Consider the following 27,995-nt stretch of genomic DNA (forward strand, 5'->3'; position numbering starts at 1 on the left):
ATATATATATATATATGAATGAATAAAAACTATAGTAGTATCTATGATGAATGATACTTAATTAACCTGGGGAGGAACTGACTTACAAACTAATTTAATTTTACAACAAAAACAGACCGTAAATTCACATTTGAGCAGTGAATTTACTCAGGATCTGTTCAAGCTGAAACCTTTTGGAAGACCTTTTGGGAAAGTATTTGTTTTGTTGTAAAACATTCAGTAAGTATAACTACAGTATTAACTGTTGTAACTTGCTAGGTAAACCTGTCAATGTTTAAAAATATTCTGCTGTCTAAGGGTAAAGTTTGATCATTTTCCACAGTCAATTGAGTGACTGCAAGCCCTCCCTTACCCTGGATTGATCCATGTGATTGATGTAGGGTAACCGTAAGGAAGCTGTAGTTACCCTGGGAAAGTTGGTCCCACAGTACAGTGGCAATATTCATTGAGCTGGCAGTTTTATGTGCCACTCACAGACGGGGTGTGCTCATTGGTTAGAATAAGGCCAGACACTTAAGGAATTCCTAACTGAGGCTCTGCTTTTGGTCCTTAGCTAGTGGTGACGTCCCAGAGTGCAGTTCATGCTGACCAGAGTAAAAATGTTTATACAATCTGCAAAAGGAACTTAAAAACGAGCTCAAGATGAGCAGAGAATCTTCAAACCAAAATCTTTGAAACAAAAGCAAGTGCAAACCGGAGACGTCGATACATTAAGCTCCTCCATGGATGATCATGCAGTCCATGCATACGAAAAGATGTATAAATAGAAAAATAAATGTTTACAAAAATGGCATAGCATCTTTTTTGTTCTCATCCCTTAAAGGTCCCAGTCAAGTGTAACCACACAGTCTCGTTCTGCCAAGTGCAGTGTCTACCACTAGAGATAAAACGCATGCATTCCATGCAGTGCTCTTTGCTTTGCAGGGGTAAAGCGTGAAAGTGGATACATATTTAGATATGAGTATTATGTTTGTCTTTATGTGTTGTTTTGTGCTGTACAAAGTCTGTAGTCATTATAAAGAGTGTGTGTGTTAGTGCGTCTTTAGGGTGGTGTTCCCCACGTTCCATCGGAGTGGAACCCGTCTCCGGTGGACGAGGGAGGATAAGGTCCGCTGGGGGTAAAGGGATCAGTGTCCGTATCCGACTCACCCTCGGCTAAATATCGGCGGTCGCAGCCCCAGCTTGACCCTGCCATTAACCCTGAGGCCTTGCCCTTGACCTCCTCTTTCTCGGCAGAGATGCTGAATCCACTGGGCGAGCGTTCCAGCTCTTCGTGAGTGACCGACAACAGTGACAGCGGCGTTCCCACCCTGCGGCCTCCCGATTGGTTGACACTGGATGGGGAGTGGCTTGGCAGTGGGCTGATGGGCAGGACAGTCGGTCTTGGCGGGTGTGCATCAGAACACGTGTAATATGGTGTATTGTGTTGCGGCGGGCCGTAGCTGCAGAACACACGGTCGCCTGCGAGGCTGACAGACAACGTGGGGTCGCAGCGCTCCAAGGTCATCTGACCGGGACCTGTGAGGTCATGTTGAATATGCATGTCCACCAAGAAATCCAGTTTCTTGTCCATGTCTTCTACCTGTGAGGTGACGACAGAGTTTAGCTAAACAACTTTAACGTACAAAAAGCTGTCTGTCTGAACGTATGAGTACCTGTCTCTCAACCCGCACAAATCTACCCATCATGCTTTGGTCTTCGGCATCTGGCAGGCCTGCTTTGGCAAGATATGACTCATGTCTGAGAGAGAAAAACAGAGAGGAAAAGTGAATCAAGTGTTCAAATGAGAATGGCTGTAGCTCTGTAATTAAAAAAAATTATACTAAATTATTAATATATTATAAATTGCAAGAACTCTTCATTCAGTATAGGAATTATTAGAAGGCATTAATATATAGTAATATATTAATATAGTTTTAAACTTAATACAAATATAAAATATTTACCTGGGTGACTGCTGGGTGGGGTATGGAAATGGTGGTTTCTGGGGTTTCTTGTGTTTTGGAGTGAGAGACGGTCCTGGTGTCAGTATCAGATCTAGTCTAAATATGAAACAAATAGCAAATATTAGTGGATACTAGAAGATTATATAGTACAGTTTAAATGATGCAAGTAAACAATTTGAAATGGAAAAAGTTTGACTCCTAATTTTACCATCATAAAGTAATTTAAAAGTTTTCATATATAAATGTTTCAATGTGTGTGTGTGTGTGTGTGTGTTACTGACCGTGTCTGTAGATATTTGATTCTGGTGAGCATGTCCAGGTGTCCTGCAGAATACTGCTCAATCACGTCCTTTACATCATACGGCCTCAGAGTCTCCTTAAAACGCTTCTTACTCAGCAGGAATATTACGATCCTTCAAAATAAGAAAAATTAAGAGGAAAATTTTTTAAAATAGTTAAACCTTGAATTTAGAACAACTGAAAGATCTGTTAAGATATAAATGATGATGTATGTGCATGTTTAATACCATTAAAATTATTTTTTATGTCTTTTGTACATCAATTTAAGTAAAAGTGTCTGCTAAACGCAGAGATGTAAATGTAATGCTCACCAAGGCTGTATATATTTGATAAAAAAATACAGTAAAAACAGTAATGTTGTGAAATATTACAATTTAAAATAACTGTTTCAACTTTAAAATATTTAAAAAATAGTTTATTCCATTGATGGCGAAGCAGAATTTTCAGCCGTCATTCCACAAATCATAATATGCTGATTTGCTGCTCAAGAAAAATTTCCCATTAATATCAATGTTGAAACAGTTAATACTGTATATTAACAGTTAATGCTGCTTAATATATTTTTTTCAGAGTTTTATGAAGAATATAAAGTTCCAAAGAACAGCTTTTTTGTACCAAATGTAGAAGTATGTGATGCTACTTTTGATCAATTTATTGCTGAATAAAAGCTCAATTTATTACTGTACAAAATTATTATTATTATTTTTTTTAATCTTAGTAAACTGAAACTTTTGAACGGCAGTGTAGGACCGAAAAAAAAGCATATAAAATAAACAAAATAATTAAAGAAAGAAAATAAATTGAAAAAAGATCACAGGTAATTTTTAAGGATTATAAATATGATATAATCTCTGTATACCGCAGTGCTCTTATGACTAATTTGAGAGTTGGAATCATCTCCTCCAGCAGTATGTCCGGTGGGAAGCCCTTCTCCTCAGGAGTTGGATCAGGCAAACCACCTGTATCTGCAACGAAGCAACAAAACAAGGTTAGATTAATTGCATTGTGTAAATGTCTACTATGCTTAAAATTACAATTTTAAATTTACATTTCTTGCATTATTGACAATCCATTTTCCTGTTTAACACTGTAAGGGTGCTTTGATACAACCAGTATTGTACAAAGCGCTATACAAATAAACGTGACTTGACTTTACTATACTTGAGGATATCTACAGTGTGTAAATAGCTAAGAGTGTGTTTATGTATATTGTGCATGCATATTAACTGTACAGGTGTTTGTGAGTGTTTACAGGTCTGTTGATACTGTTTTTTCTAAGTATGCACTAGTTTAATACTTTAAAAAAGCTGAGCTTTTAAAAATGCATCTTGAGTATGTGAATGATGTGTGCGTGCGTGTGTGTGTGTGTGTGTCTTACCCTCTGAGCTCTGTCTCATGGCGTAGGCCTTCATTCTGAAAGCAGTTCTGAATCTCTCTCTGTTACTGAACCCTGCTGGTTTGCCCTCTTTTGATGGACTCTCCTCAGCCGCCTCTGCTGGCCCGCAGTTCCCTGACACACTTTCAGGATTGGCAGTAGGCATCATCACACGGGCCCTTACCATCGACGGTCTCGGAGTTGACAGCCGCACACGTTCCAACAAACTCAACTTCTGACTGAGGAAGAGACAGGGTAACAGATGAGTTGAATCTCAGAGCTCTGAACATATTTCGTTAATATTCCTAATCATTTTGTAATTCTTATTCGGTCTCATTGTCTGTTAGAAGTCAATGAAAAGGAATTGATGATGATATTGTTGCATCCCTTAAAGCACACATATGTCTTGTCGATGACAGTAAAGACATCCATAGTTTCACAAAAGAGTTCTATTTCAAATAAATGCTCATTATTAAAATTTATCACAAGGGCAACTTTTCAGGCACCATTGCCCAGCAACAGGCAGGAAATGGACCACAGGCTGAGATGTACAATTATTTTAGACGTCAACTTTTCCTCAACATCTACAACTGCTGGCCATTTAATGATAAAATTTGTGATCAAAAAAAAAAAAAAATATATATATATATATATATATATAAAATACTAAATTGATTAATATAATACAATACATTGATTATAATCTATATTATTATAATAAATTGATAAAAAAAATTACATATTAATAATTGTATAATATAATCAACATATTGGAATGATTTCTGAAGGATCATGTGACACTGAAGACTGGAGTAATTATGCTGATTTGCCATCACAGGAATAAATTACATTTTAAAATATGTTCTAATAGAAAACTGTTATTTTAAATTTAAATAATATTCAAATTTACAGCATTTTTGATCAAATAAATGCACGGTTAATGAGAGACTATATATGACTTCTGTCTGAAATGGATTGAAAACTAATTTTAACTTTCAAGCCAGACTGTCGAAGGAAAGTTCATCTTAACAAACTTTACTTTTCTAGTTTAATATAAGAGTATGCAGACAGTACGTCTATGCAAAGGTGCACAAAAACCCTGGGGAATCTGTTAGCCTTAATGCGATCCTGCACAAACTCACACTCTTCCTGCAGGAGAAACTAAACCCTTTCAAAGAAACAACGCAGGCCATTCTACTGTAAAGGCTCCCCAAAGATTGACACACACACATGCATGTGTGTGTGTGTTTATTTGTACCAGTATGTCAGGTTTTGCTTACATTGTGGGAACAAAATGTCTGTAAATGGATGGAAAGATCAGAAATCGACTACATACTCAAAATATTTTGTGTGGAGGTTTGGCTCAAAGGATTCAAATTAACTATCCATTATCGATTTTTTTTTCCCTGATTACTTTTGAAGAAGCAACACTCCCCTTCCATAGTCTTAATTAAACAAAAATGCAAAGCAAAACTTTATTTTGGTATGGAGCCACAAAAGGGACATGGGGATATAAAAAAAATAGATGAGAGGAAAAATTATATTCCAAAGCTTTTTCGTTTTCTCGTAAACTTTTGTTTTCCCTGAGAAAAGGTTTTTGTTTGCAAAACTTTTGCATTCCTCTGATAAAGTTTGCATTTGTTTTCAAATATTTTCAAATATAGCACTCAATCCAACTCTCGCTGCTGTTTCTATCTGTAAGTCTTTCCTCTTTTAACAAATGGACTGTCAGGCCAGTGTCCAGGTCAAGGACAACTGATTCTCATGATTATTATATACGTAGTCCATCTCTGTCAAGGCTCATCATGCTTAGATCACTAATAACAGTTCCCATCATTTTCCTCACAATGACATAGACGTCACACATCCAGCCGTTAAATTCTCCCACACACACTTATGTTCCCTCTCCCTTGCTATGCGTTGACACTATCATTTATCAGTGATCCATAATTCACTCATTTCTAATGGACTCTGTAATATCATCATATATAGAACTACTGTCCACATGTCCCCCAACTGAGAAACGAGCTCTCACAATCTCTCACACACAGAAACGCACTGCTGGTCATGACGCCTTTGGCACTGAATTAATGGAGGTGGTGGTTATTAGGAGTTATTTAAGGAAACACATTTCACAGAATCATTCATCTCACACTCACAAAACAGTGAACGAGGGACAGAGGGAATAAGAACGAAAGAGGGACTTACCTAGCCATAACCTCAAGAGGCTCCTTCCTGCAGGAGACAGAAACAACACACACATTCTGTTAGACCAGATTGTATTTATGACAATTTATGATTGTATTTATGTATTTATGACATAATTCTCTTCATTTGCACCAAATGACCACTAGAGTGTATTAGAATATTCACATATACAAAAAAAATATTCATTTAACTGTGGTAATGTTTTTTAATAATTATGAAATTATATTATTATATTATTGAATATGAGATTTAATGTACCAAAAAATTATGTAACATCAATAGAATAGTGCTAGTTATAGTTTGTTTATTGGTTGCTAGTAATACGCAACTGAAATCACAATGGAATTGTCATTAAGGAAGCATTATGTATAATTGATAAATTAAAAAATATTTTTAAGAGATTTAAAGAATTAGTTTATTTGTTATTTTTGTTTTCAATTTATTTGAAATTTTTTTTTCGATTTTTTTATGTGCTTTTTTCATATGTTTCTTTGTAAATATTACGATTTATGTTTATTTCAGTTTTAGTTTATTTATTTCCAGTTAGTAACTTTAGTGTTTCAATTTATTTCTGTTAGTTGCCAAAAAAACATTCCTCCATTTAATGTTTGAACTATTTTGAATTTATCAAAACAAGAATCACAATTTTCACTGATTTATTGAAAGTTAATGTCACATTATGAGAAGATTTAAATATACTCAATTAAGGCTTACTTACTACAATTTTTTTTTTCTTATTGATACACTTTATATCTGCTATTCAGGGTCCAGCCCGAGTTTCTTTGTCATTATGATGGAAAAGTAAACTGTCCACGCACAAGTACCTCACTGTAACCTCTAGCAGACCTGCAGATGATGCTGTGGCTGCATGCAGACAATGAACATTAAAAAGAGATGCACAGAGAATAAAACAAGTGAAATCATAAAAATCATAAAACAACCCAGGCATAATATGAAATCATGATGGTGAAAAACATAAAGGCAAGCCCCTCTAAACAAAAATGATATATAAATGCTAAAATATTCAAATGATGTTTGTTTTGTGAGTGATGTATACCTGAAGCATGGCAGAGAGATCACAGTCTCATAGAATCTCCATGTGGCGATGAGATCATCTCTGACGGGGTTGGTGGAGTAGTATCTCCATGCAGCCTGAAATCAAAAGTCAGTACTGAATATTAAGCAAATGTGCTGTTGTGAAATGTGCTTAACGCTGTGAATTAACTGCTGATTTAAGTTTATGATGTTTCTGGTTACCTGTATTAATGAGGCTGCAGGATTTCTGCGTTTCTCAAAGTGTTTCTGCCTGTGCTGTTCCTGAACCTTCAGAGCCAACCCAGAACCAAGAATACCCTACAAAAATAACCAGACTTTAGCATAAACTGAATGATCTTCCGCTCCTACGGCCCAAACTAAAATCTCTCTTTAGAGTCAGTTCATGCAAGTGAATCAACCACAGACAGCTTACAAAAGTTTTTTTTTTTCACTTTGTCTTGTAAGACTGATAACAGTTACTGATTGTTTGTTCATATGACAAAGTGTTTTTAAAAATACATTCGATGACTTTTGTCAGTAATATTTTATTTAAAATGAATGAATAAATGTAACCCATGTTTTTGTTAAGTATTGTTGTTTAATATATAGTCATGGGTCAATTAATATATTACATTTATGCTGCCTCTAAAATAAAAGTTATTCAAACGTCTGTGTAAACACACCTTTCCCAAAAAAGTTTTGAGCTGGGTTACTCTCAAAATCATTGGAATTGTAAAATACCTTAAATCTTTAAAGGGATAGCTCACCCAAAAATGAAAATTACCAAGCTCAAGTCATCCTAGGTGTATATGACTACAATCAGAGTTATATTTAAAAAATTCCATGCTTTTAGACTGGCATTGAATGGTAGTCAAGATTTTGAAGCCCAAAAAGTGCATCCATCCATCATAAAAAGTACTCCACGCGGCTCTGGGGGGTTAATAAAGGCCTTCTGAAATGCTAAGGAAAATATCCATATTTTAAAACTTTATAAACTGTTGTAAGGACATTTTTTGATATAACTGTATTTGACTGAAAGATGAAAGTTATATAGCCCTAGGATGGCTTGAGGTTAAGTATATAATGGGATAATTAAAAATTTTGGGTGAACTATCTCTTTTAAGAGGAAAAGCAGATACCGCCGTATTAACCACCTTATTTCACAGCACGGAAGCACGCTATTTTCTGTGAATGTGCAATACTTTCTTTATCATTTGAGCTATAGATAAATAACCAGAAGAATAACAGCGTGTAGTGAAAGCTAAAAATATTTTACTCTGTTTATAATTATAAAAATTTTATTAAATAAGGATAACAGTTGCCATTTTGCAATATAACTGGAAGCAGATGACGCTGTAAGTTACAAATGGCCACATCTCTCTCACGTTAAAAATAAGGTGGATAGTCTAGTGGTTATATTGTCATTTGTAACAGTGTTAATGTACATTTAGAGAAAAAAAGGAACTGTACTCACGGCTGGAAGAGCAAAAAACGACACACCGATAAGAGCGAAGGTCCCGGCTAAAAGACGCCCTGCCCATGTTTTCGGGGTCTTGTCACCGTAACCGATGGTTGTCAAGGTGATCTGACACAGGAGTGAAATCATATGTCATCAGTGTGATTAGCACGACTAAGAGCCAAAGTACTTGAGCTGTAAAACCATTAAAAAGGTAGTTTTAATGGAGCTGCTGTTAATGTTACGAAAGGTGGTATAAATGGGGCTGCTATAAAACCATCACAGTCACGTGTACTAATGAAACTTATGTAAAACTGTCACGAATAATAGTATTGTTAATGGAGCTGCTGTAAAAGGAATTGCCTCCCTTTTTTTTTTTTTTACTTTTGTAATTGTGACACCCAATGGTTCAGATTTTCTCTCCCATTAAATTGACTTTTGCTTTTCAACATGGAGGAAAGATACTATTGTTCTTTACCATAGCATCTCAAAAACGGAAAAATCACTAAACAGGTGCATAAAGCATTGTTTAATACAAATAATAAAAATAAAAATCTGCATCTGATCTTTTTTTTTACATTCACTTATAAAAGATTGAAAAAGTAACATAACACAACTCAATATAATGCAGTTTTGGTAAAAAAAAATCTAAAGTAGCAATGTATGAATAAAAAAAAAAAAGATCAGCTTAAATTGAGTTAAAATTAAGCTAAAATCACAAAACCAGTGCAAAAGCAAAGAGTTAAAGAGTTTTAGTAAATGTATCTTAATCATAATTGTAGGGCTGTTTTTTCCTCATTCAAATCAATCATATATTTGCTTAAGAAAAAAAAAAATTCACAAATATATATTTTACTAAATATATACACACATATATATATATATATATATATATATATATATATATACATACATTCACTCTTAAAAATAAGTTTTTTAAAAATACAGTGCATAACCCAGAAGTAATGCAGGTTTGATATTAATGTTAAACTGGTCATCAAAGCTTTGGTGTTTTGCAATGTTTTGTAAAATGTTTTGTAAAAAATAAAAAAATTTAATTTTTCCCCAGTTTGTTGAAATTAATTTACGAGGTGTTCACAATTCAATTTTAAAAGGTCCGAATGCATGTGATAGCTGTGCGTCATTCTCACCAGTCCCCACCAGAGGGCGTCTGCATAGGTATCAAAGTCCTGCGGGGCCGGTGTCGTTGAGGAGTCCTCAGTGTCTGTTAGCCCCATGGTAGCGTCATCCTTCTCAACCAGGTACACCAGGAAGGAAGCCAGGATCAATGACAGGAAGCCGATGTACCACGCTGTGATCAGCTCCTGACCGCACACACCAGACGGGAAACACACACACAGCAGTGCTGAGATCAAACTTCACCAGACACTGATATCGGATTGTTTGTGCTTGCGTATGTACTTTTCATGTCTGTGTATCGCAGACCATAGCATTTTGAGGGATGAGTGTGTGTGTGTGTGTGTATTGGATTGTGTGCATACTGCCGACCCCATAGGTTTATTTGAGCATGCTTGACATGATTAAAACAAGCAAGATGTGCTCTTAGATGTTGATCAAGAGGCAAAGACCTGTTGGCATACATCACATCATGTGTGTGGATACCTTGCTGTGTGTGTATATTGCAGATCCTAGCAGTTTCCAGGTTCCTCCGCGGCGGTCCATCCGTAACATTCGTAGGATCTGCAGGAAGCGCAGACTGCGCAGCGACGTGGCCAACACATTTCCCTGGTTTCGTACGGCAACCACCGGCACCGAAGCAATCAGTACAAAGATATCTGACAACATAGAGAGAACCCACACTCTCAGAAAAAAGGTACAAAAGTTGTCACTGGGGCGGTACCTTTTCAAAATGCACATCTTTGTACCTAAAGAGTCCATATTGGTACCTAAGAGGTACAAAAGTGTACCTTTTGAAAAGGTACCACCCCACCTTTTGTACCTTTTTTTCTGAGAGTGCATTGTGCACAGAGGGGATATACTGTACAAGTCTCTTCTGCTCACTAATGCTGCATTTATTTAATTAAAAATACAGTAAAAACTTAATATTGTGATTATTGTATGTTATTACAATTTCAAAAAACTATTTTCTATTTGATTATATTTTAAAATTTAATTTCTTGCCCGTGATGACAAAGCTGAATTTTCAACAGCCATTACTCCAGTCTTCAGTGTCACATGATCCTTCAGAAATTATTTTAATATGCTGCTTATATAGTATATCAGTTTTTTTACCATAAATGTTGAAAACTGTTGAGCTGTTTAATATTTTTGTGGAAGCCATTATACACTTTTTTTTTTTTGTATTCTTTGATGAATAAAAAAATTAAAGAGGTCATTTGATGCTTTTTTAAATATCATTATTTAGTTTATTTGGTGTAACAGAATATGTTGACACACTTTAATGTTTAAAAAACACATTATTTTTCAAATACTGTACATTATTGTAGGTCCTCTATGCCCCATCTCTCTCAAATGTGTAGTTTTCTTCAAAGTCCCTCCTTCCGACAAGCACAGTCTGCTCTGATTGGCCAACTGACCCAGTGCACTGTGATTGGCCGAACACTGCAAGCACTCATCGGAAATGTAACGCCCCTTTCCATAATCACAAGCTTCATCTTTCAAAATAAATGTAAAGACAGTTAATACTGTCCTTAGTTTTACCATCAGTTCAAGCCTGAAAGAGGAACAGAGTGGAGTGACAGACACAGTGATGAAGCTCCTATGTGTTTGCAGTACACAAGCCACGGACGGTTAAGAGCCTTGACTCCACTGTGTGACCCTGTCTCTCTCTCTCCCTCTCACACGTGCACACACACACAATGCGCAAAACTCTGCATTTGAACATTCTATAGCACATACAGTACTTTAAATCTAATAACAAAACATACTTACAGCTGATTCAGAAGTGCCAGATTGTCGTAACAAAGTCAGAATTAACTGTGGTTTCTGAAACCACGCCTTCTTTCTTTGCGTGAACATTTGGGCGGCATTACACAAGTATTTTCACATAGTGACATAGACATGTGGATGTGTGTTTGATTGAGCCATTTTAGGGGGGCGTCTATAAAGAATATCTCTTTGGATTTGAGACTTTAGTTAATGCAACTTTACAGATCTTCTTCACGCACCAAGAGCTTGTAACACGCCAAAGAGAAATGAAAAATTTGAATTGCATCATATGACCCCTTTAAAAGAACAGTTTATATTTAAAATAGAAATCTTTTATAAAATTATAAATCTCTTTACGGTCACTTTTAGTGTGTCAATTTAGTGTGTCCTTGATGTATGAAAGGATTCTTTTTTTTTTTTACTCCCAGTGAATGTGCATACTGTATGTGCATGTTTCAAAGTGACTGTGTGGTTGTTTGGGTCAGTGTGTTCAGCTCACCCAGGACACACAGCGGTTTGCGGGCGAATTTGAGCCGTCCTCTCCAGCCCTTATATCGACAGCAGCAGCCAGCGGCCCATATCCTCAATGCAAACTCGCCTCCAAAAATAAAGATTGTAAATGTCTCCTACAGTTGGGAGAAACATCCAGTCATTTTCCTCTCAACCATTCAATCTCACAAGCAAACACTGAATTTGCTATGAAGAGATGAAATAAACTCACCAGAATCACCAGCCAGTGAGCCGAATCTTCCTCATGCTCTTTGAACGTTGTTAAAATTGACAGAATCAGACATCCCAAAACAATCAGAAACCTAGAGATCCAGAAACAGATAGTGAGCAGAATCTTATCTTATGTATATGTATGTATGTATAAAACTTAATAATCTAAATAAAGATAAATAATCTAAAACTTATAAATAAAATACTATAAAAAAAGTGAAAACCAAAAATGTGAAAATCTAATTCAAAATCTTAACAAAAATATAACAGTATATAATTGATACTAAAATAACACTGCCTTTGACCAGACTGCAAATTGTAATTTTATATATTAACATATCAGTTGGAAAAAAACTGGGATGAAAATTTTTTATTAGTTGCTATGGATACCTCAGCTGAGTCATGCTAATTATAATTTTTTCTTTGCTACGTAGTTATAAATTATAACGATATCATTCTACCAGCAGAGGGGGCTGCTGAATACACTGCACTGTATTGGAAGAGAGAGAGAGAGAGAGAGAGAGAGGGAAGTATTGTAAATGTCCATTATTCAGCAAATAACAAGTCGGCATTAAAATAAAATTTCCACCTATTTAATAAATTATAGTTATAGCTGTTATCTTATTATTCATCCATGCATGTCTCATTTTACACAACGTTAAAGCTTTAGAAATACTGGAACACAGTATAGTACACATAGATTAATGTGAGCCATACATTGTTTATAATGCAACATGCAAATTTTTGGGGGGTGAAATAAACCTTAAGCAAGTTATTTAGTGCCAAATACTTAAACACAGAAACACAACCATTGTGTTTATTTAGTATAAATGTGTGCAATGATTTGTGTATGCAAGTGACTAAGTCTAAGGCGCTGTCCTTCGATGCCATTTTCTGCAGCGTTGTTCTGTTACGTCTGGGCATCCAGCAGAGCACACATGCAGACGCACATATTTCCCTTATCATCCTCACTCTATTTGTCAGTTGACCTGTTGGCAGTTACTATGGTTTCACATTTGTAGGTTATATCTGTGCTGTTTCCATGGTTACACATATTCATCTCACACACACATACACACTGCTACATGCTCAGCATCTGGTCTCCAGTGAAAGCTTTTAGCATCAGCACACTAATAACCTGTAATGGTCATACCTCTTTTGCTTTTACTGTGTGTCGATTAAAGAGCTGCAGGATTCTCTTCAAGATCGATGCTTCCCTTAACACAGAACGGGGGAATGCCATGAGCATGCTCATTCTTAAGCTTACTAGAGCCCATATTCAGCCCCATATTAGGGGTGAGGGGAAAAATCGATTCTTAGATGCATCGCGATGTGGACGATTCTGAATCGATTCACAAATGTCAAAAATGTATTTTATAAATGTTAACTGGCAACATAATATCGACGGAATGCAAATGACTGAACTCTGAAGCATGGAGGTGCAGCACCTGGACAGTCTGTGGAGTGCACGTAAGAGACGCATGGTCAGGCACCCTCATTTGTTGAGGAGGTTTTATACGTTCCAGTATGTTCCCACAGTATATCAGACTCTTTTATCCAACAGTATCAAGGAAAATTTGATTGTTCGTAAAATGACCCCTTCAATGCTGTTTACAAAGAGCTACAGAATTGTTAGAGATGTTTGTTGAATATAAAGGTTGGTGAGAGCAATCCACACCAGTCAATAGTGATTCAGTTGGTAAGTGGACACAGTAAAATCTGGCATCATTTTATAGTATACTGAATGAAGCCAACTATGCAGTGTGCGGTTTTTAACTGCAGAATAAGAGCATCGGCATGCAGAGACAAGGGTATATTTTTGAGAATGCATATTATTTATGGGGTAAAAATTATCAGTGCTACTGCTTATACTTCCATTTAAACTATTACTAGTAGTACTAGTAATCTTGGTGATGCTGTGAGACTAATGTGTGTGATTATACTTGTGCATCTGTGAGAATGTGTGTGTGTGTGTGTGTGTGTGTGTGAGACCTGGCTGTTTGTCGGATCGATATTGAGGGCATATTGGCTGTAATGAGAGCATCAATATATGAGGTGAGTCATAACAGGACACATCAACCTTTATAATAAACATACACACATACACACACAGCCGTGCGGTTCTGCCCCAGAGCATGCTGGATACTAAAGTGAGTTATTCTGTAGTACTTGCGAGGAACAGAGAAGGAGCCAGAGAGAGAGAGAGACATGTAGCCCCATTAGAGGTTATTAGTGAGGTGGATGTTAAAAGCACAGTATTTGTCCGCTGATTTCAGGGAACAGTAGATTACAGCTCTCTCTGGAGAACAGAGCACAAGGAAGCAAGTATGTGCTTGGAGGTGCTTATGCAGATGAGTGGGTCAAACCCAAAATGGGTTGCAGGTCTGTTCAGTGAAAAGCAGGAGAAATGCTTAAACATAATACAATAAAATAAAATAAAATAATAAAAACACAACCAAAACACAGTTAAAAAAAAAAAAATCTATAAATATGACCCCTTTAAAAAACAAAAGAAGTGTATGCTCCTCCTTACACGTATAAGTGCCTTATTTTAAAATGCTTATGCTGTAGGGTCGTTAATGATATTTAGACAAACTGAAATGAAAATGTCTTATGATTCATCAAAAACATTAACATTAAGTGCCGTGAGGTGTGTTCCACAAAAATAACTTTAATAAAAAAAAAACGATAATGCATTTTAATTATTATTTTGTTCCTTGAAAAGGAAAAATGTTTCCTTTCTCCTGCCTTGTTTGTTTCCATGGTTTTTGATTAATTAGCTCCACACCTGTTTCAGTTCTACTAATTAAGTTTCTGTGACTTAAGTCTTTGTTCCCCTATGTTCCTTTGTCGGATGTTTATTCATTTGGATATGTGTTTGGTTGTGCTTATTCTCTTCTTTGGATTATTAAAAGAACTCTTTTTATGATTATACTGTACACCGTCATCACTTTGTTTTGCAAACCTGATCATGACACCTATAGGATTTAACTCAGAACTTTAACTGGGCCACTCTAAAACTTTACTTCTGCTTCTTTTCAGCCTTTGAAATGTTGATTTGAGTCCTGAACACCAACCTTAGCTAATGCTTGATATGCCTGCAGTTGTTCTGGGATGTTTTGGGACTTCCCAGATGAGGAGCTGCTGATCTTTTGGAGAAATTTTGTCTGGTCACCCACTTCTGGGAATACTATATTCAAAGGTAATGGCTTGCACTGTGGTTCAACAGAGGACAAGAAATGGACTATGTAAACTTCTCCAAAGTATTGTAGCTTAACTTTTCTTCAGTTGTTTCTTTAACCAGGGCATTGTAAACATGTAAAAGCTTTGTAGTAAATACTAGTCTCTAAGACGGTTCAGTATATGTCTATTTAAATTCAACAGGACTGGTTGCAGTATAGACTGTGTCTGCAATGGTCTCCTAAATCTAACTGTCAAACAATAATTTTTTTTTTCTTGATTTCAAGACTAATTCAGTTACTTTTTTTTCCCTCAGGGTCAGTATGGGTATTCTGTGAATTTTTCTAGTAAATAAATGAAGTTTATGTAAAATTGTCAAATGTAATGTGATAATACACAAACATCCCCTGAAACCGCATTGAGGCAGTTTTGATGAATAAATATATGTATGTGTGTGTATATATATATATATATATATATATATATATATATATATATATATATAATCCATTTGTTCCATTTAGATGATAAAATATTTAAAATAAAAAAAATTAATAAAATGATAAATGGTCCTATATAAAATTGATTTGTTTTTATTAGCAAATATGTTCATAGTACCGTCACAAACCATCATCAACAAAGGTACTTGTACTTTTTAGGGCACTTGCATATCACGTCTCGCCAAATGCACCAGAATCACTCTTGCATATACATGTACATAAGGTGTCATGTACATCTAAAGCCAAACACAGTCTTCCTGTGTAGGCATAATCTATTTGTTCACATTTAACTGTGGCCCTAATTTGGAACAGTTGCTGAGCAACAGAAGCTGTGGAGCACATTCCTTTGTCATGCATAGGAAATAAAATATATGCACTCACTATCATACACATACAGGCATGAACTATCACACACACAAACTCTGACACTTATTTCCTTATTTTTGTTTGGGGTTGATTGCACAGCAACTGTTTAAGTGTGTGTCTGTGTCGGTTAGGACGCTGAGTGGTGTAAATATGCTGGAAGTGTGTATGTTCAACGGCAGACAGTTGAGCAGCCCTCCTCCGCTACACAAGGCAGTGTTACCTTGGAAACATGTCACATGACTGTGTGCTTGAGGAGGCAGTAAAGCAGCATTTAGCAAATAAAGAGAGAGGAAAATGACAGAGATAAACTGAAAAATGCTATTTTTAAATCAAAATAAATCCATGTTCTACGCTATAAAACACTTCTGTTTGATTGGGGAAAAACACATCAAGAACATCTAAAGACAAACTCTTCAGCAGACACTTGATTCACAACTATTAACACACTTTGCATGGTACTACTCGACTCTAAAACAATGTTAAATACAAATAATAAACTGCACCTAACCATATTATGTGCACAGTTGGACAGGTTGCATGACTTGCCCTCACTCTTGAAAACAAGATGCAGAAAATGCAAGGTAAAATAAAATACAACATAAACTACTATTACTACACATTATCCATTTAAATATGTGTTCACTTGAAGTTATAATAGGCATTGTTTGTAAGATCAATTATTGGCTAACAATAGCATTAATTAATAGCATTATTTTTGCACAATAAAAACCCCTTTTTTTGCATAATAAACCCATCTCACTTTTTCATGAAATATACAAATTTTCACTTTCAACATTTATTTGTAAGGTGAAAGTCTTATATTATCCCATTAAATGAAATTAAACTGACTATTTGAAAATATTTTTAACTCCTTTTCTGTCACATTATGTTAAGTTTACTTCAGTTCCTGTCAAGTCTGTTAAGAGATCTCATTACTTGCCATGGTTCCTGATTAGTAAATCCCTGTCAAACTGTTCCTCTCTAGTTCCCTCATTTACCTTGTGCATGCATATATACTTCATATTCTGTTCTATCCTTTGTCGGTTATTATTTAGTGTTATGTGTTGTGTTCTCATTAAAGTCTTCTTTGAAGTATGAATCTCACGTCTGTATTCACCACTCCTCTACAACCCATGACATTTTCAGATTTTGTAGGTTAAATGCAGTGTTGGGGGTAACGAGTTACAAAGTAACGCATTACAGTAACTATATTACTTTTTTTATGGGTAACGAAGAAAAGTAACGCATAACCCTAATAATATTGGTAACTACACTACTTTACTAGACTATGGGAATGCACTTTCCTGCATTACACAAGCCGTGTTTGCCTGTGTGTAAAGTTCTGGGTCAGGTTTCCTGATAACGATTGATCTTGGCGCTTAAGAGCATTTTCTACGAGTAATTTTACGATTGTTTGTTATTGTTTTACGTGCGTTTCCCAACAATCACGTAGCTGTGCTTTAAGTGCTGCTTAGAAGAGTCGCTGTCCATTTGTCAAGTGCTGAAATGTCACCTTGGAAATGGAAAGTTACATACTGTATATAATATATTAAAATCTATATTCAGAAAATGTATGAACTAATGTTTGATTTTAATGATGTTTTTGCCCTTATGTTGTATAGTCACTGATGTCTAATGTAGAATCCTGAACTGGGTGTCCTGAAGCAAAACTAGAATAAGATTAGAATATGATTTGGCAGAGCTTTTAGCTTAAATATATGGAAGAAACACAGATCTAATACAGAACAGATCTAATAAAGAGCTCCAAACAGGAAGGAAGCCCCTGAAGGCCTTACATCAAGCTGCTCACTTTTGACCATATTCACTTTACCGGTACAGCTACAGAACTTCTTTAGAAGGGTGATGCCGCATAGAACTCAGAGACAGAAAGCGGAATGACTCATGAGCGATCACCGTTGTGCTTTTGAGCAAGGCACCAGGGAGATTGTCCCTGTAATAAATGTACTGTAAGCTGCTTTGGATAAAAAAGCTCTGCTGAATGACCACTTCTTTCACCTAACAAGCTGCATTTCCCTTATTTCAAGTCATTCTGTCAGAGTAGGCAAAGATTTGGAGCTTGAGGGAACTGGACCTGGTTTGCTTGTCTAGTACATTTGGGGACTCTTTTACCCAGACAGGCCTGACTCAGGCAGGTGTGTGTGTGCGCGCCTGTGTGTGTGTGTGGATCGCAGAGCTGGCACTCATGGCCTCATTAAACTCAGCAAGATCAATCAGTGGTAGATCATTTTATGCTTCCCTTCAAATGCTTCAAACTAATTCTGTATTCAGCAGTTTCCATTCCATTTTATAATACATATAAAATTCTCTCAAATTTCAAACATTTATTAATATAATCTATAGTTTCAGAAAATAGTCCATGTTGAATGTATAATCAAAAGTTTTTCCTATACAATAAAAATCGTTGTTTGGACTATTAACATATCTTTTACATTCCACAAAAGAAGGTAAGTCATGAAGGTTTAGAGGGTAAATAATGACATATATATATATATATATATATATATATATATATATATATATATATATATATATATATATATATATATATATATATATATATATATATATATATATATATATCTTTATTTTCATGACTATCGAGATGGTTTAGGGGTGAGCTGGATCGCAGACAGAAGGCAAAAGGGCCAACAAGTGCTAAGCATCTCTCGGGGAACTCCTTCAAGACTGTTGGAAGATCATTTCAGGTGACTACCTCTTGAAGCTCATCAAGAGAATGCCAAGAGTGTTCAAAACAGTAATCAAAGCAAAAGGTGGCTACTTTGAAAAAACTAGAATATGACAAATTTCCAGTTGTTTCACACTTTTTTGTTCTGTTTATAATTTTTTTTTTTTGGGGGGGGGGGGGGGGGTTGAACTATCCCTTTAATGTGTGATTCATGTCAAACATTATTAAAAATACTTATGAATTTATTTGAATTTAATTTAATTTTAATTTCAATTTAACTCCAGCTGCTGGTACTGTACTGCAAACACTATCCATTTAACCTTTTTGCAATAAATATTAAACTTATCATATCACTTAACATACAGGCTAAAGAATTTATCAGCAAATTGGCATTTAATTTTTGTCTCTTTTATTGGGAATGTCTGGATAATGAAAACATTATGTAATGTAATATGACATGAGGACTGGAATATGTGAGTGGAGTAACACACACAAACAATGCTCCTTTTTTCAAGCAACATTTACTCTACTGACACTACACTAAGAATCTGTCTCCACAAGACACCAATGTTTGCTTACAAACCAAATTACTTGTAAAAGCCACAATTCAATATCACAACAAGAATTATTGTTATGTGCACCTTTTTGTGGTTTCTTGTCACTTTTATTTATAGGTACAGAAGAAAGAAGGATGTTAAATCATTGGAAGAAATGTAGGGAATGTGAATGAGAGATGTTAGATGTAAACTCAAGCTGCCCAGATGAGCACCATGTCTCATGAGCTAACCACTTTCTCCAAAAACTTTAATTCAGTTTGTCAAACAAGTTTGCTAAGCAAAAACAAAAACACATTATTTTGTTGGCACATATCTGAACACACACACACACATACAGAGGGATTTCCCACTCTGACAGCACGCCATTTCCAATCTCACTCAGTAACACAGCAACCTGCCGGGATAAAATGATCTGTGAATTACAGAACCGCGGAGAGTGCACACACACAGCACATGCACTCACACAAACATATTTACACATTCACGAGTGAGTGTGTTAAAGAAAGAGACAGAGTAATTGGCCTAGAGCTGTACATACATGACATAAATGGATTTTCCCTCCCAATCCTTTAACCTTTTATCTGACTGCGAAGGTCACGCTCACACACATACACACACAAACACACACTTGCAGAGGAGGCCAACTAGAGGTGAGGAAACACCATGTGGCCTCAGAATGTTGGGTAATGCAATTTGGGGAGGAAGAGACTCTGCACCCTCTACAAATGTGTGAGGTGATACTGCCGTTACTGTTTGTTATTGCACTATAAAACTGCTGCTTAGGCAAAAGGAAACTGAAGTCACTGAATCACCTGATGCAAATGTGAGAAGACAAAATTTTTCTTTGACTTGAGCTCATTATGCTTAGTTGATTTGAAGCCAGAACCAGCATAGAAATGTCCAGTAATTAACCAAAAGACCTTAGCAGTGCCTTAGCAGGTCAGGTTGGACATTCTGACACAGAACGCACATTTCAAATTAGATTAACTGGCTGTAGCATTGTTTTTCAGAGAAAGGAATGTTTGGTGAAATGTGACCTGCGAATTCGCATCACATGAAGATGTGTGACCAGTAGAAGACTGCATGACCTCTCTGTACAGAAATTCAAAAATGGACGAAACGTTAATTTTAACCATAGCGCAGCATCCTATTTCATAAAATACATCTTTAAAATATTTAAAAAAAAATGAATAAAAAAAGAAGCAGCATCGCAGTGTCAATGGAAACAGGAACAGATGGTACATTTGAATGCAGACACATTTATAATTTTTTTATTGTTGAGTGTGTGTATATACTGTGTATATATATATATATATATTTATAGAGAGAGAGAGAGAGAGAGAGAGAGAGAGAGAGAGTGTACAATATAATAAGACGCTTTCGACGCCATTGCGACCGCCCCTTAACTCCTCACCGTGGACAGAATTTTCTGTCATTTATGAGTCTACACATACCCACCATTGATGGAATATTCACTATCGACTGTACATTATTACACATCTTCTGAAAGAGTAATGAACCCTGGATCAAAACATGGTGAAGCAGCAGCAGAAACAAGTGAATTCACACTGTGAGCAAATGCATATTTAAAAAAAATTGATCATCAAGCATTAAACAGAATATAAATAAAAACTGTCTAGTGTTACCAAATGAAATGTCGACCCACAAAGTGGTCAAGAATATAAAGAAAAACTCCATCTATGTTTTGATCATCATTCTAAATCTGATTCAGACATAGTCTTTAAAAAAAACACACATTTCTAACTTTTTTGTTCAAAATATTGCTTTTTGTTTGTTTAAAGCAGAGGCTCTGTTCTTTCTTTTGACATACTGCATGTTCAGATATTCATAAAAAAAATCCTCTCTAAACCAGTCACAACCTCCCCCACACACCCTCTTTCTCTCTGTGAGTTGAAGGTCACAGTCACCAGTTGAGGACAAACCCTGGACATTATCCTAGATGTCCAACTGACCTTCAGTTTGCATTGCATTGCTGGACTGGTTTACTGCTAATCACTCTTCATTGGCCCCCTTGAATCCTTTCAGCATGTTATTTTATTAGACATTCAGCTGACACTTTCTTACCCAAAGCAACTTAATATATATTCACGACAAGAAGACCCCAACCCCCCCCCCCCCCCCAGAGCAACCCGAGATGACTCACTACATCAACTTTCAGATTACTAACTCAGATCTTTAACCATTAAACTGCTACAACCATCCCATTCTGATACACTGCAGATTGTCATATTCAACCTCCATAAATTCTCACATTATGTATTTGCTGAGCTCCCTGTGATTTAGCTACCAGTTTAAAATTCCACTTAGAGTAACCAGTCAGTAGCCTTGGCCCCTGTTACCCACAAGCTATGATCAGACCCTATAACTCAGTTCGGCTGAAGGTTATGACATCATATTTTCAAGGTAACATAAGAGCATGGTTTCATTTAATCATCATTGCCCTGATTTACTGTACGTAGCCTGCTTCAACCATTATTTATACATGACCTGACACCTTTCCCAAAACTCATTTAATGAAGCACACGGAAAGTTTAATTAAGCCAGTGACTTTAAAGTTTTTTTGTCAATGTCTTAATCTTCAGAGTAAATCATTCTTATGCGTCAACCTGACATCTTATACAAGATAAATCTCTAATCTCCTGTGTGTTCAAGAACAGCGGGATGTTTTTTACTGAGATATAGATTTAAAAAATTCCTGCATTCTGAGAAATGCTTTACAATTCCCTGTTGTACATGGTGGTCACTAATCGATTGCCAAAGGCAAAGTGAGAATTTGATGCTGAAAATCAGACACATCCTGTCGAATTTTAAAGAGCAAGTATAATGGACATATGAAACCCAAACCCTCTAAGCAAATCTTCTGAACCCATACCACTATTACTATATCAATCTATTAACAAGACATTTACAAACCCTATTCTATTCTCTATTTTATTCACTACACAAATCCCCATCACATTTGTTTATTTTCTATGTAAGTTTAAATCACCTTTGTCTTGTCAGAGACAATTTGGCTTCGACAATTTCAGCTTACACATCACACAGAGGGATAAAAAGTGTGCTGGTCAGATATGTTTTTCTCACATCCCTGAATACTCCACAAGCACCCCATCACTATGACAACTTAGGCAATTATCTAGAGGAGGTTACCAATAGTTGGCTCACCCATAGTGCAATACAGCTAATTATGCCTCTAGAGGTGCAGCCTAAAGATCAAATGATTAATTATCTAAAACATCATTCAATATATACAAAAACATACTATAAATATATACTACACAATTAAAAATATAGATATTAATTACAAAATTTATACAAGCTATATATGTATATATACGAGACAGTGTATAATAAAATAACTTTCAAATACATACATATATACATACATACAGTACGTATATACACTCACCTAAAGGATTATTAGTAACACCATACTAATACTGTGTTTGACCCCCGTTCGCCTTCAGAACTGCCTTAATTCTACGTGGCATTGATTCAACAAGGTGCTGAAAGCATTCTTTAGAAATGTTGGCTCATATTGATAGGATAGCATCTTGCAGTTGATGGAGATTTGTGGGATGCACATCCAGGGCACGAAGCTCCCATTCCACCACATCCCAAAGAAGCTTTGTTGGGTTGAGATCTGGTGACTGTGAGGGCCATTTTAGTACAGTGAACTCATTGTCATGTTCAAGAAACCAATTTGAAATGATTCGAGCTTTGTGACATGGTGCATTATTCTGCTGGAAGTAGACATCAGAGGATGGGTACATGGTGGTCATAAAGGGATGGACATGGTCAGAAACAATGCTCAGGTAGGCCGTGGCATTTAAACGATGCCCAGTTGGCACTAAGGGGCCTAAAGTGTGCCAAGAAAACATCTCCCACACCATTACACCACCACCAGCAGCCTGCACAGTGGTAACAAGGCATGATGGATCCATGTTCTCATTCTGTTTATTTCTCAACAGAAATCGAGACTCATCAGACCAGGCAACATTTTTCCAGTCTTCAACTGTCCAATTTTGGTGAGCTCGTGCAAATTGTAGCCTCTTTTTCCTATTTGTAGTGGAAATGAGTACCCGGTGGGGTCTTCTGCTGTTGTAGCCCATCCGCCTCAAGGTTTTGCTTGTTGTGGCTTCACAAATGCTTTGCTGCATACCTCGGTTGTAACGACTGGTTATTTCAGTCAAAGTTGCTCTTCTATCAGCTTGAATCAGTCGGCCCATTCTCCTCTGACCTCTGGCATCAACAAGACATTTTCACCCACAGGACTGCCCCATACTGGATGTTTTTTCCTTTTCACACCATTCTTTGTAAACCCTAGAAATGGTTGTGAAAATCCCAGTAACTGAGCAGATTGTGAAATACTAAGACCGGCCCGTCTGGCACCAACAACCATGGCACGCTCAAAATTGCTGAAATTACCTTTCTTTCCCATTTTGACATTCAGTTTGGAGTTCAGGAGATTGTCTTGACCAGGACCACACCGCTAAATGCATTGAAGCAACTGCCATGTGATTGGTTGATTCGATAATTGCATTAATGAGAAATTGAACCGGTGTTCCTAATAATCCTTTAGGTGAGTGTATATATATATATATATATATATATATATATATATATATATATATATATATATATATATAAACACACACACACAATTAAAAGATGTAAATAAAAAAAATATTTACATATGTACTATATACTACAATAAAATAAGAATCAAATATATACACAAACACATAAATATGTTACGCTATGAAATAACATTTTAATAATTATTCCAAAAATCATTTTATTGCATAATTTATATTTATTGTACACTATATAATTTTGAACCATTTTTTTACTTTTATTATTACTGCAGATTTGTTTATTTTGCTCCCCAGAGACTATACCAACAATGCTGGGATTAACAAAAGCATCAATTAAACTACAATAAAAAGGGAAGTCCCACCCTATGTTTAACAACTTAATTTAATCCTTTCTCTAGATACACTGGTAAAGTAGGGTGGAAGCAAGTTGTTCCCAAATGCACACAAACCACACACACAAGCCACAACACTTTTCAGCACATAAAGAGTTTTTAATTAATTATTCACATTAATATGGTGTGGACTAACCACATATGATACAAAAACCTGGTTAAAAGCCCTGATACAGTCTGAAAAAAACACACACACACACGCTGGGGAAAGGCTGTGCTGAGCTGCAGATACTGTATGATCCACATCCTGCATGAGGCATTAAGCACGGTGGACAGAAAATGGGCCGTGAATAATGTGTGTTTGTCTGTGTATAGAAAACAGGTTTAGTGTCAAGCTTGGGGCTTCAAGGGAAGTTGTTCATCTGCACTCTAATTCCCGACAAAGAACAATTTTTACTTAAACAGCATTAACATATAATCTAGCCTTTCTAGAATCACTTGTGTTTTCTATGCTGTATAATCACTGTACAAAGACTGATATCTGGACCACGGACAGCTCCACAGACCAGAGTCATTTATGTGCTTCCTATGCTGTATAATCGCTTCACAAGTACTGATATCAGGACCACGGACAGCTCCTCAGACTAGCGTATTTGTGTGTTTCATATGCTGTATAATCGCTCCACAAGTACTGATATCAGGACCACGGACAGCTCCTCAGACTATAGTAATTTGTGCGTTTCCTATGCTGTATAATCGCTTCACAAGTACTGATATCAGGACCACGGACAGCTCCTCAGACTAGCGTATTTGTGTGTTTCCTATGCTGTATAATCGCTTCACAAGTACTGATATCAGGACCACGGACAGCTCCTCAGACTATAGTAATTTGTGTGTTTCCTATGCTGTATAATCGCTCCACAAGTACAGATATCAGGACCACGGACAGCTCCTCAGACTAGAGTAATTTAGGTGTTTCCTATGCTGTATAATCGCTTCACAAGTACTGATATCAGGACCACGGACAGCTCCTCAGACTAGAGTAATTTGTGTGTTTCCTATGCTGTATAATCACTCGACAAGTAGATATCGGGACCACAGACAGCTCCTCAGACTAGAGTAATTTATGTGTTTCCTATTCTGTATAATAGCTCCACAAGTACTGATATCAGGACCACAGACAGTTCCACAGACCAGCGCCTGGACCTCTTTACTTCACAGCATGACACAACAATCACAGGCAGTATCTCTGGCTCTGCAATGTGCGTATGGCGCTGGTATATGACCACAAACGACTGCTATACAGCTATAAGTGCTTTGATTTCTGGTTACTCAGCTATAGGTTGTGCTCTGTTTCAGTACCATGGAGAGCTCCAGTACAAACGGGACCACATTATACACTTCAAAGTGTTCAATGCAAAAGCACAAAACTCGGGACAATTGCTTTCCTGCTCATTAAAAGATAAGCTATCATTCTCTACATAGTCCCACCACTGTAAATATGCATAAGTGGGGCCATTAAGGAGAACCTCAATAATCAGATTAGTGTTTAATCAGAATGACTCTTAGAGTGACATTTGCTCCTCTAATTTGAGTATTTGGTTACATGTGTGTATATAACAGTTACAGCCAAGAGTAAACACATAAATGTGATTTCCATGTATTTGCATTTAATTTCCTCTCTTCTTTGGGTTTATTTATCATTCATAATTAAGCTCAGGGAGTTTTATGGGGCTGCATTCATTGTAAAGCCTGGAACAATGAACAGGGCTGTTCAAATAATTTGGATTGAACTGAATTGTTGTAATTTATAATTAACTGGGCTGTTCCCTCTGTGTGTGGGCGCTTCTGGCTGTGACATGCATCTGGGTTCACTTACACAAACGCGTGGTAGAGCAGCGCCCATCCTCGTGGTCTCTCGAGCACGTCGTAGATAAGATTCTGTATCCGTCGCTTCCTGATATTATTCCTCTTCACGGGACGTGTGTAGCCCAGGGGCGTCTTAGCGAGCAAACCGATGCTCTGCGAGCCCCGTTTGAAGTCAGGTTCTCTGCCCGAGCCGACGAGCAGCAGCGCACCGTCCCGTTCCTGCCCCGCGCACAGCTCCAGGTCTCCGGCCAGCGCACTTTTCCGCTCGCGCGAGTCCTCTGCACCGTTAGTGGCATTTCTGGACCTGATTCCCATGTTCACTGCTCTCAAGCCTCGGCGCGGCGCGTGTGGAAGTCCGGGATGGGGCGCATGCCATGATCCGGACAGGGAAAGCGCAAGCTCCTCAGTGGTCGTGGGTAATTTAAGGACCTCGTTCAGGAAGGGAGGCGCGAGGATGGGCTGTGGATTAAAAAAACAAAAAACATTCAAATCTTCAAACGCACATGACGCTCGGTTGCCCAAACGGTTCTCGAAAGTGTATCCCGATGAGAACGGAACAGCATACAAACAATTTTCATGCAATACTATTCACCAACGCAACATCACGACTGAATATACAGCGAGAAACAAACGAGTCGGTTCTTCTAAGTGAATCCAAATCTGCGATCTGATTCCCGAACGAATGACTCTTATTAACCGATTCTTTTTAGTGAATTAAAGAAATACTTAAATCGGTTGCTTCTGACTGAACACGTTATTACTTTTCACACGTCCGTTTGGAAGTTAAACAAGGACCTTTCATGTGATATATTGTACTTCTATTGTAGGCTTAAACATATGGAAACATGAATTTAAATATACACAAAATGATTTATGTAATCTATTATATTTTGTTTTACATTAAATAAGTCATTAATACATAACATATGCAACTTTTTTTCATTTTAGTAATTGATATAATAACGCTATACTAGGATATTAAAGTCTGTAAAAAGTAGTTAAAAGTCGGTTTTATGTACATTAAAAAAATAATTCAGGAATTGTTATATAATGTTCTGTTAAAATCCACAATGATTTAATCATTTGTGACTGCTGAAGGCATTATGCGGTAAGATTTCACTCTTTTCCTAATGTCTTCCGCAAGAACAGGCTACTAAATGAATCGTTAATGGAACGAATCGAAATGAAAAAGCGAATCGTTTAATTATTTGGGATTCCCATATGTAATCACAGTGGCCTGTTTAAATGCAAAAATGTGCCGTTAGAAATGACGAAGGGCTCAACAGTGCTGACAAAGAGCATCTGGTTCATACGCAACAATGCCGTGCAACAACTGCATCGCCTCGGTTCGCGCCTGCAGCCTATACCGGTATGAGCAACACACATGATGTCAGAAAGAGCAAATATAGCAGGCTTCCGCTGTCAGCTGTACACACACAAACGCACACAGAGCTGCCTTACCGAATTCTCCGTGCGACCGCATGACTGCTGATTCAAATTGTTCTCGTGCTGCCGTTGCTTGTTGAGATGAGGGAGGAGGCTCAGACGGTGCTCCAGACACAGGGGCAAGACAGAGAGCTTGTGGGCACGTGACACACTACTGACATAGCATCTCTGAGCCTCGACAACGCAATATTGTGCATGCCATCGCAACCCAAAACCACCAAGAGGCTGCTGGAGATGCTTTCACATCAATCACAAGCCGGAAGATGGCATACCTGAATTCCTTCAGGGTGGATTGCTAGTAATCTGAACCTAAACAGTGTCACAAAGTGCACATCAAAGATCAGAATTGTGTTTCTACAACAGCAGTCTGCAATCCTGGTTGTGGAGGACCACAGAGCACTGCATGTTTTGGATGTCCCTGTTACATGACACACCCAGCTCAGATCTAGGAGGATCTACAAATGAACAG

General features: G+C 36.9%; 1 protein-coding gene across 2 annotated transcripts; it reads right to left on the minus strand.

Moving 5' to 3' along the window:
- Positions 1-27,960, minus strand: LOC127934514 (potassium voltage-gated channel subfamily KQT member 3-like). 2 transcript variants are annotated; one of them, XM_052531944.1, is made up of 16 exons: positions 27,542-27,960; positions 26,091-26,539; positions 11,952-12,042; positions 11,730-11,856; positions 9,944-10,116; positions 9,472-9,645; positions 8,339-8,449; positions 7,087-7,182; positions 6,887-6,981; positions 5,830-5,856; positions 3,625-3,860; positions 3,106-3,211; positions 2,228-2,359; positions 1,947-2,042; positions 1,656-1,740; positions 1-1,582 (listed from the first exon to the last, which is right to left on the minus strand). In XM_052531944.1, the coding sequence occupies exons 2-16, from the start codon at positions 26,393-26,395 to the stop codon at positions 1,043-1,045; spliced, it is 2,394 nt and encodes a 797-aa protein (XP_052387904.1). In that variant the 5' UTR covers positions 26,396-26,539; positions 27,542-27,960; the 3' UTR covers positions 1-1,042. The 2 variants fall into 2 exon arrangements, with proteins under 2 accessions (XP_052387904.1, XP_052387912.1); XM_052531952.1 differs by lacking the exon at positions 27,542-27,960 and having other exon boundaries at positions 26,091-26,845.
- Between the last annotated feature and the right edge of the window lie 35 nt (positions 27,961-27,995).

The sequence above is a fragment of the Carassius gibelio genome, chromosome A2 (genome assembly GCF_023724105.1).
Source record: "Carassius gibelio isolate Cgi1373 ecotype wild population from Czech Republic chromosome A2, carGib1.2-hapl.c, whole genome shotgun sequence".
NCBI lineage: Eukaryota > Metazoa > Chordata > Actinopteri > Cypriniformes > Cyprinidae > Carassius > Carassius gibelio.

Bases quoted from the DNA above. Each gene is read 5' to 3' on its own strand.
- LOC127934514 (XM_052531944.1), bottom strand. From the start codon at position 26,395: ATGGGAATCAGGTCCAGAAATGCCACTAACGGTGCAGAGGACTCGCGC. The intron at 7,183-8,338 runs GTGAGTACAGTT...TTATTTTTGTAG, and splicing joins CGTTTTTTGCTCTTCCAGCC to GGTATTCTTGGTTCTGGGTT. The intron at 2,043-2,227 runs GTCAGTAACACA...TTTCATATTTAG, and splicing joins ATCAAATATCTACAGACACG to ACTAGATCTGATACTGACAC.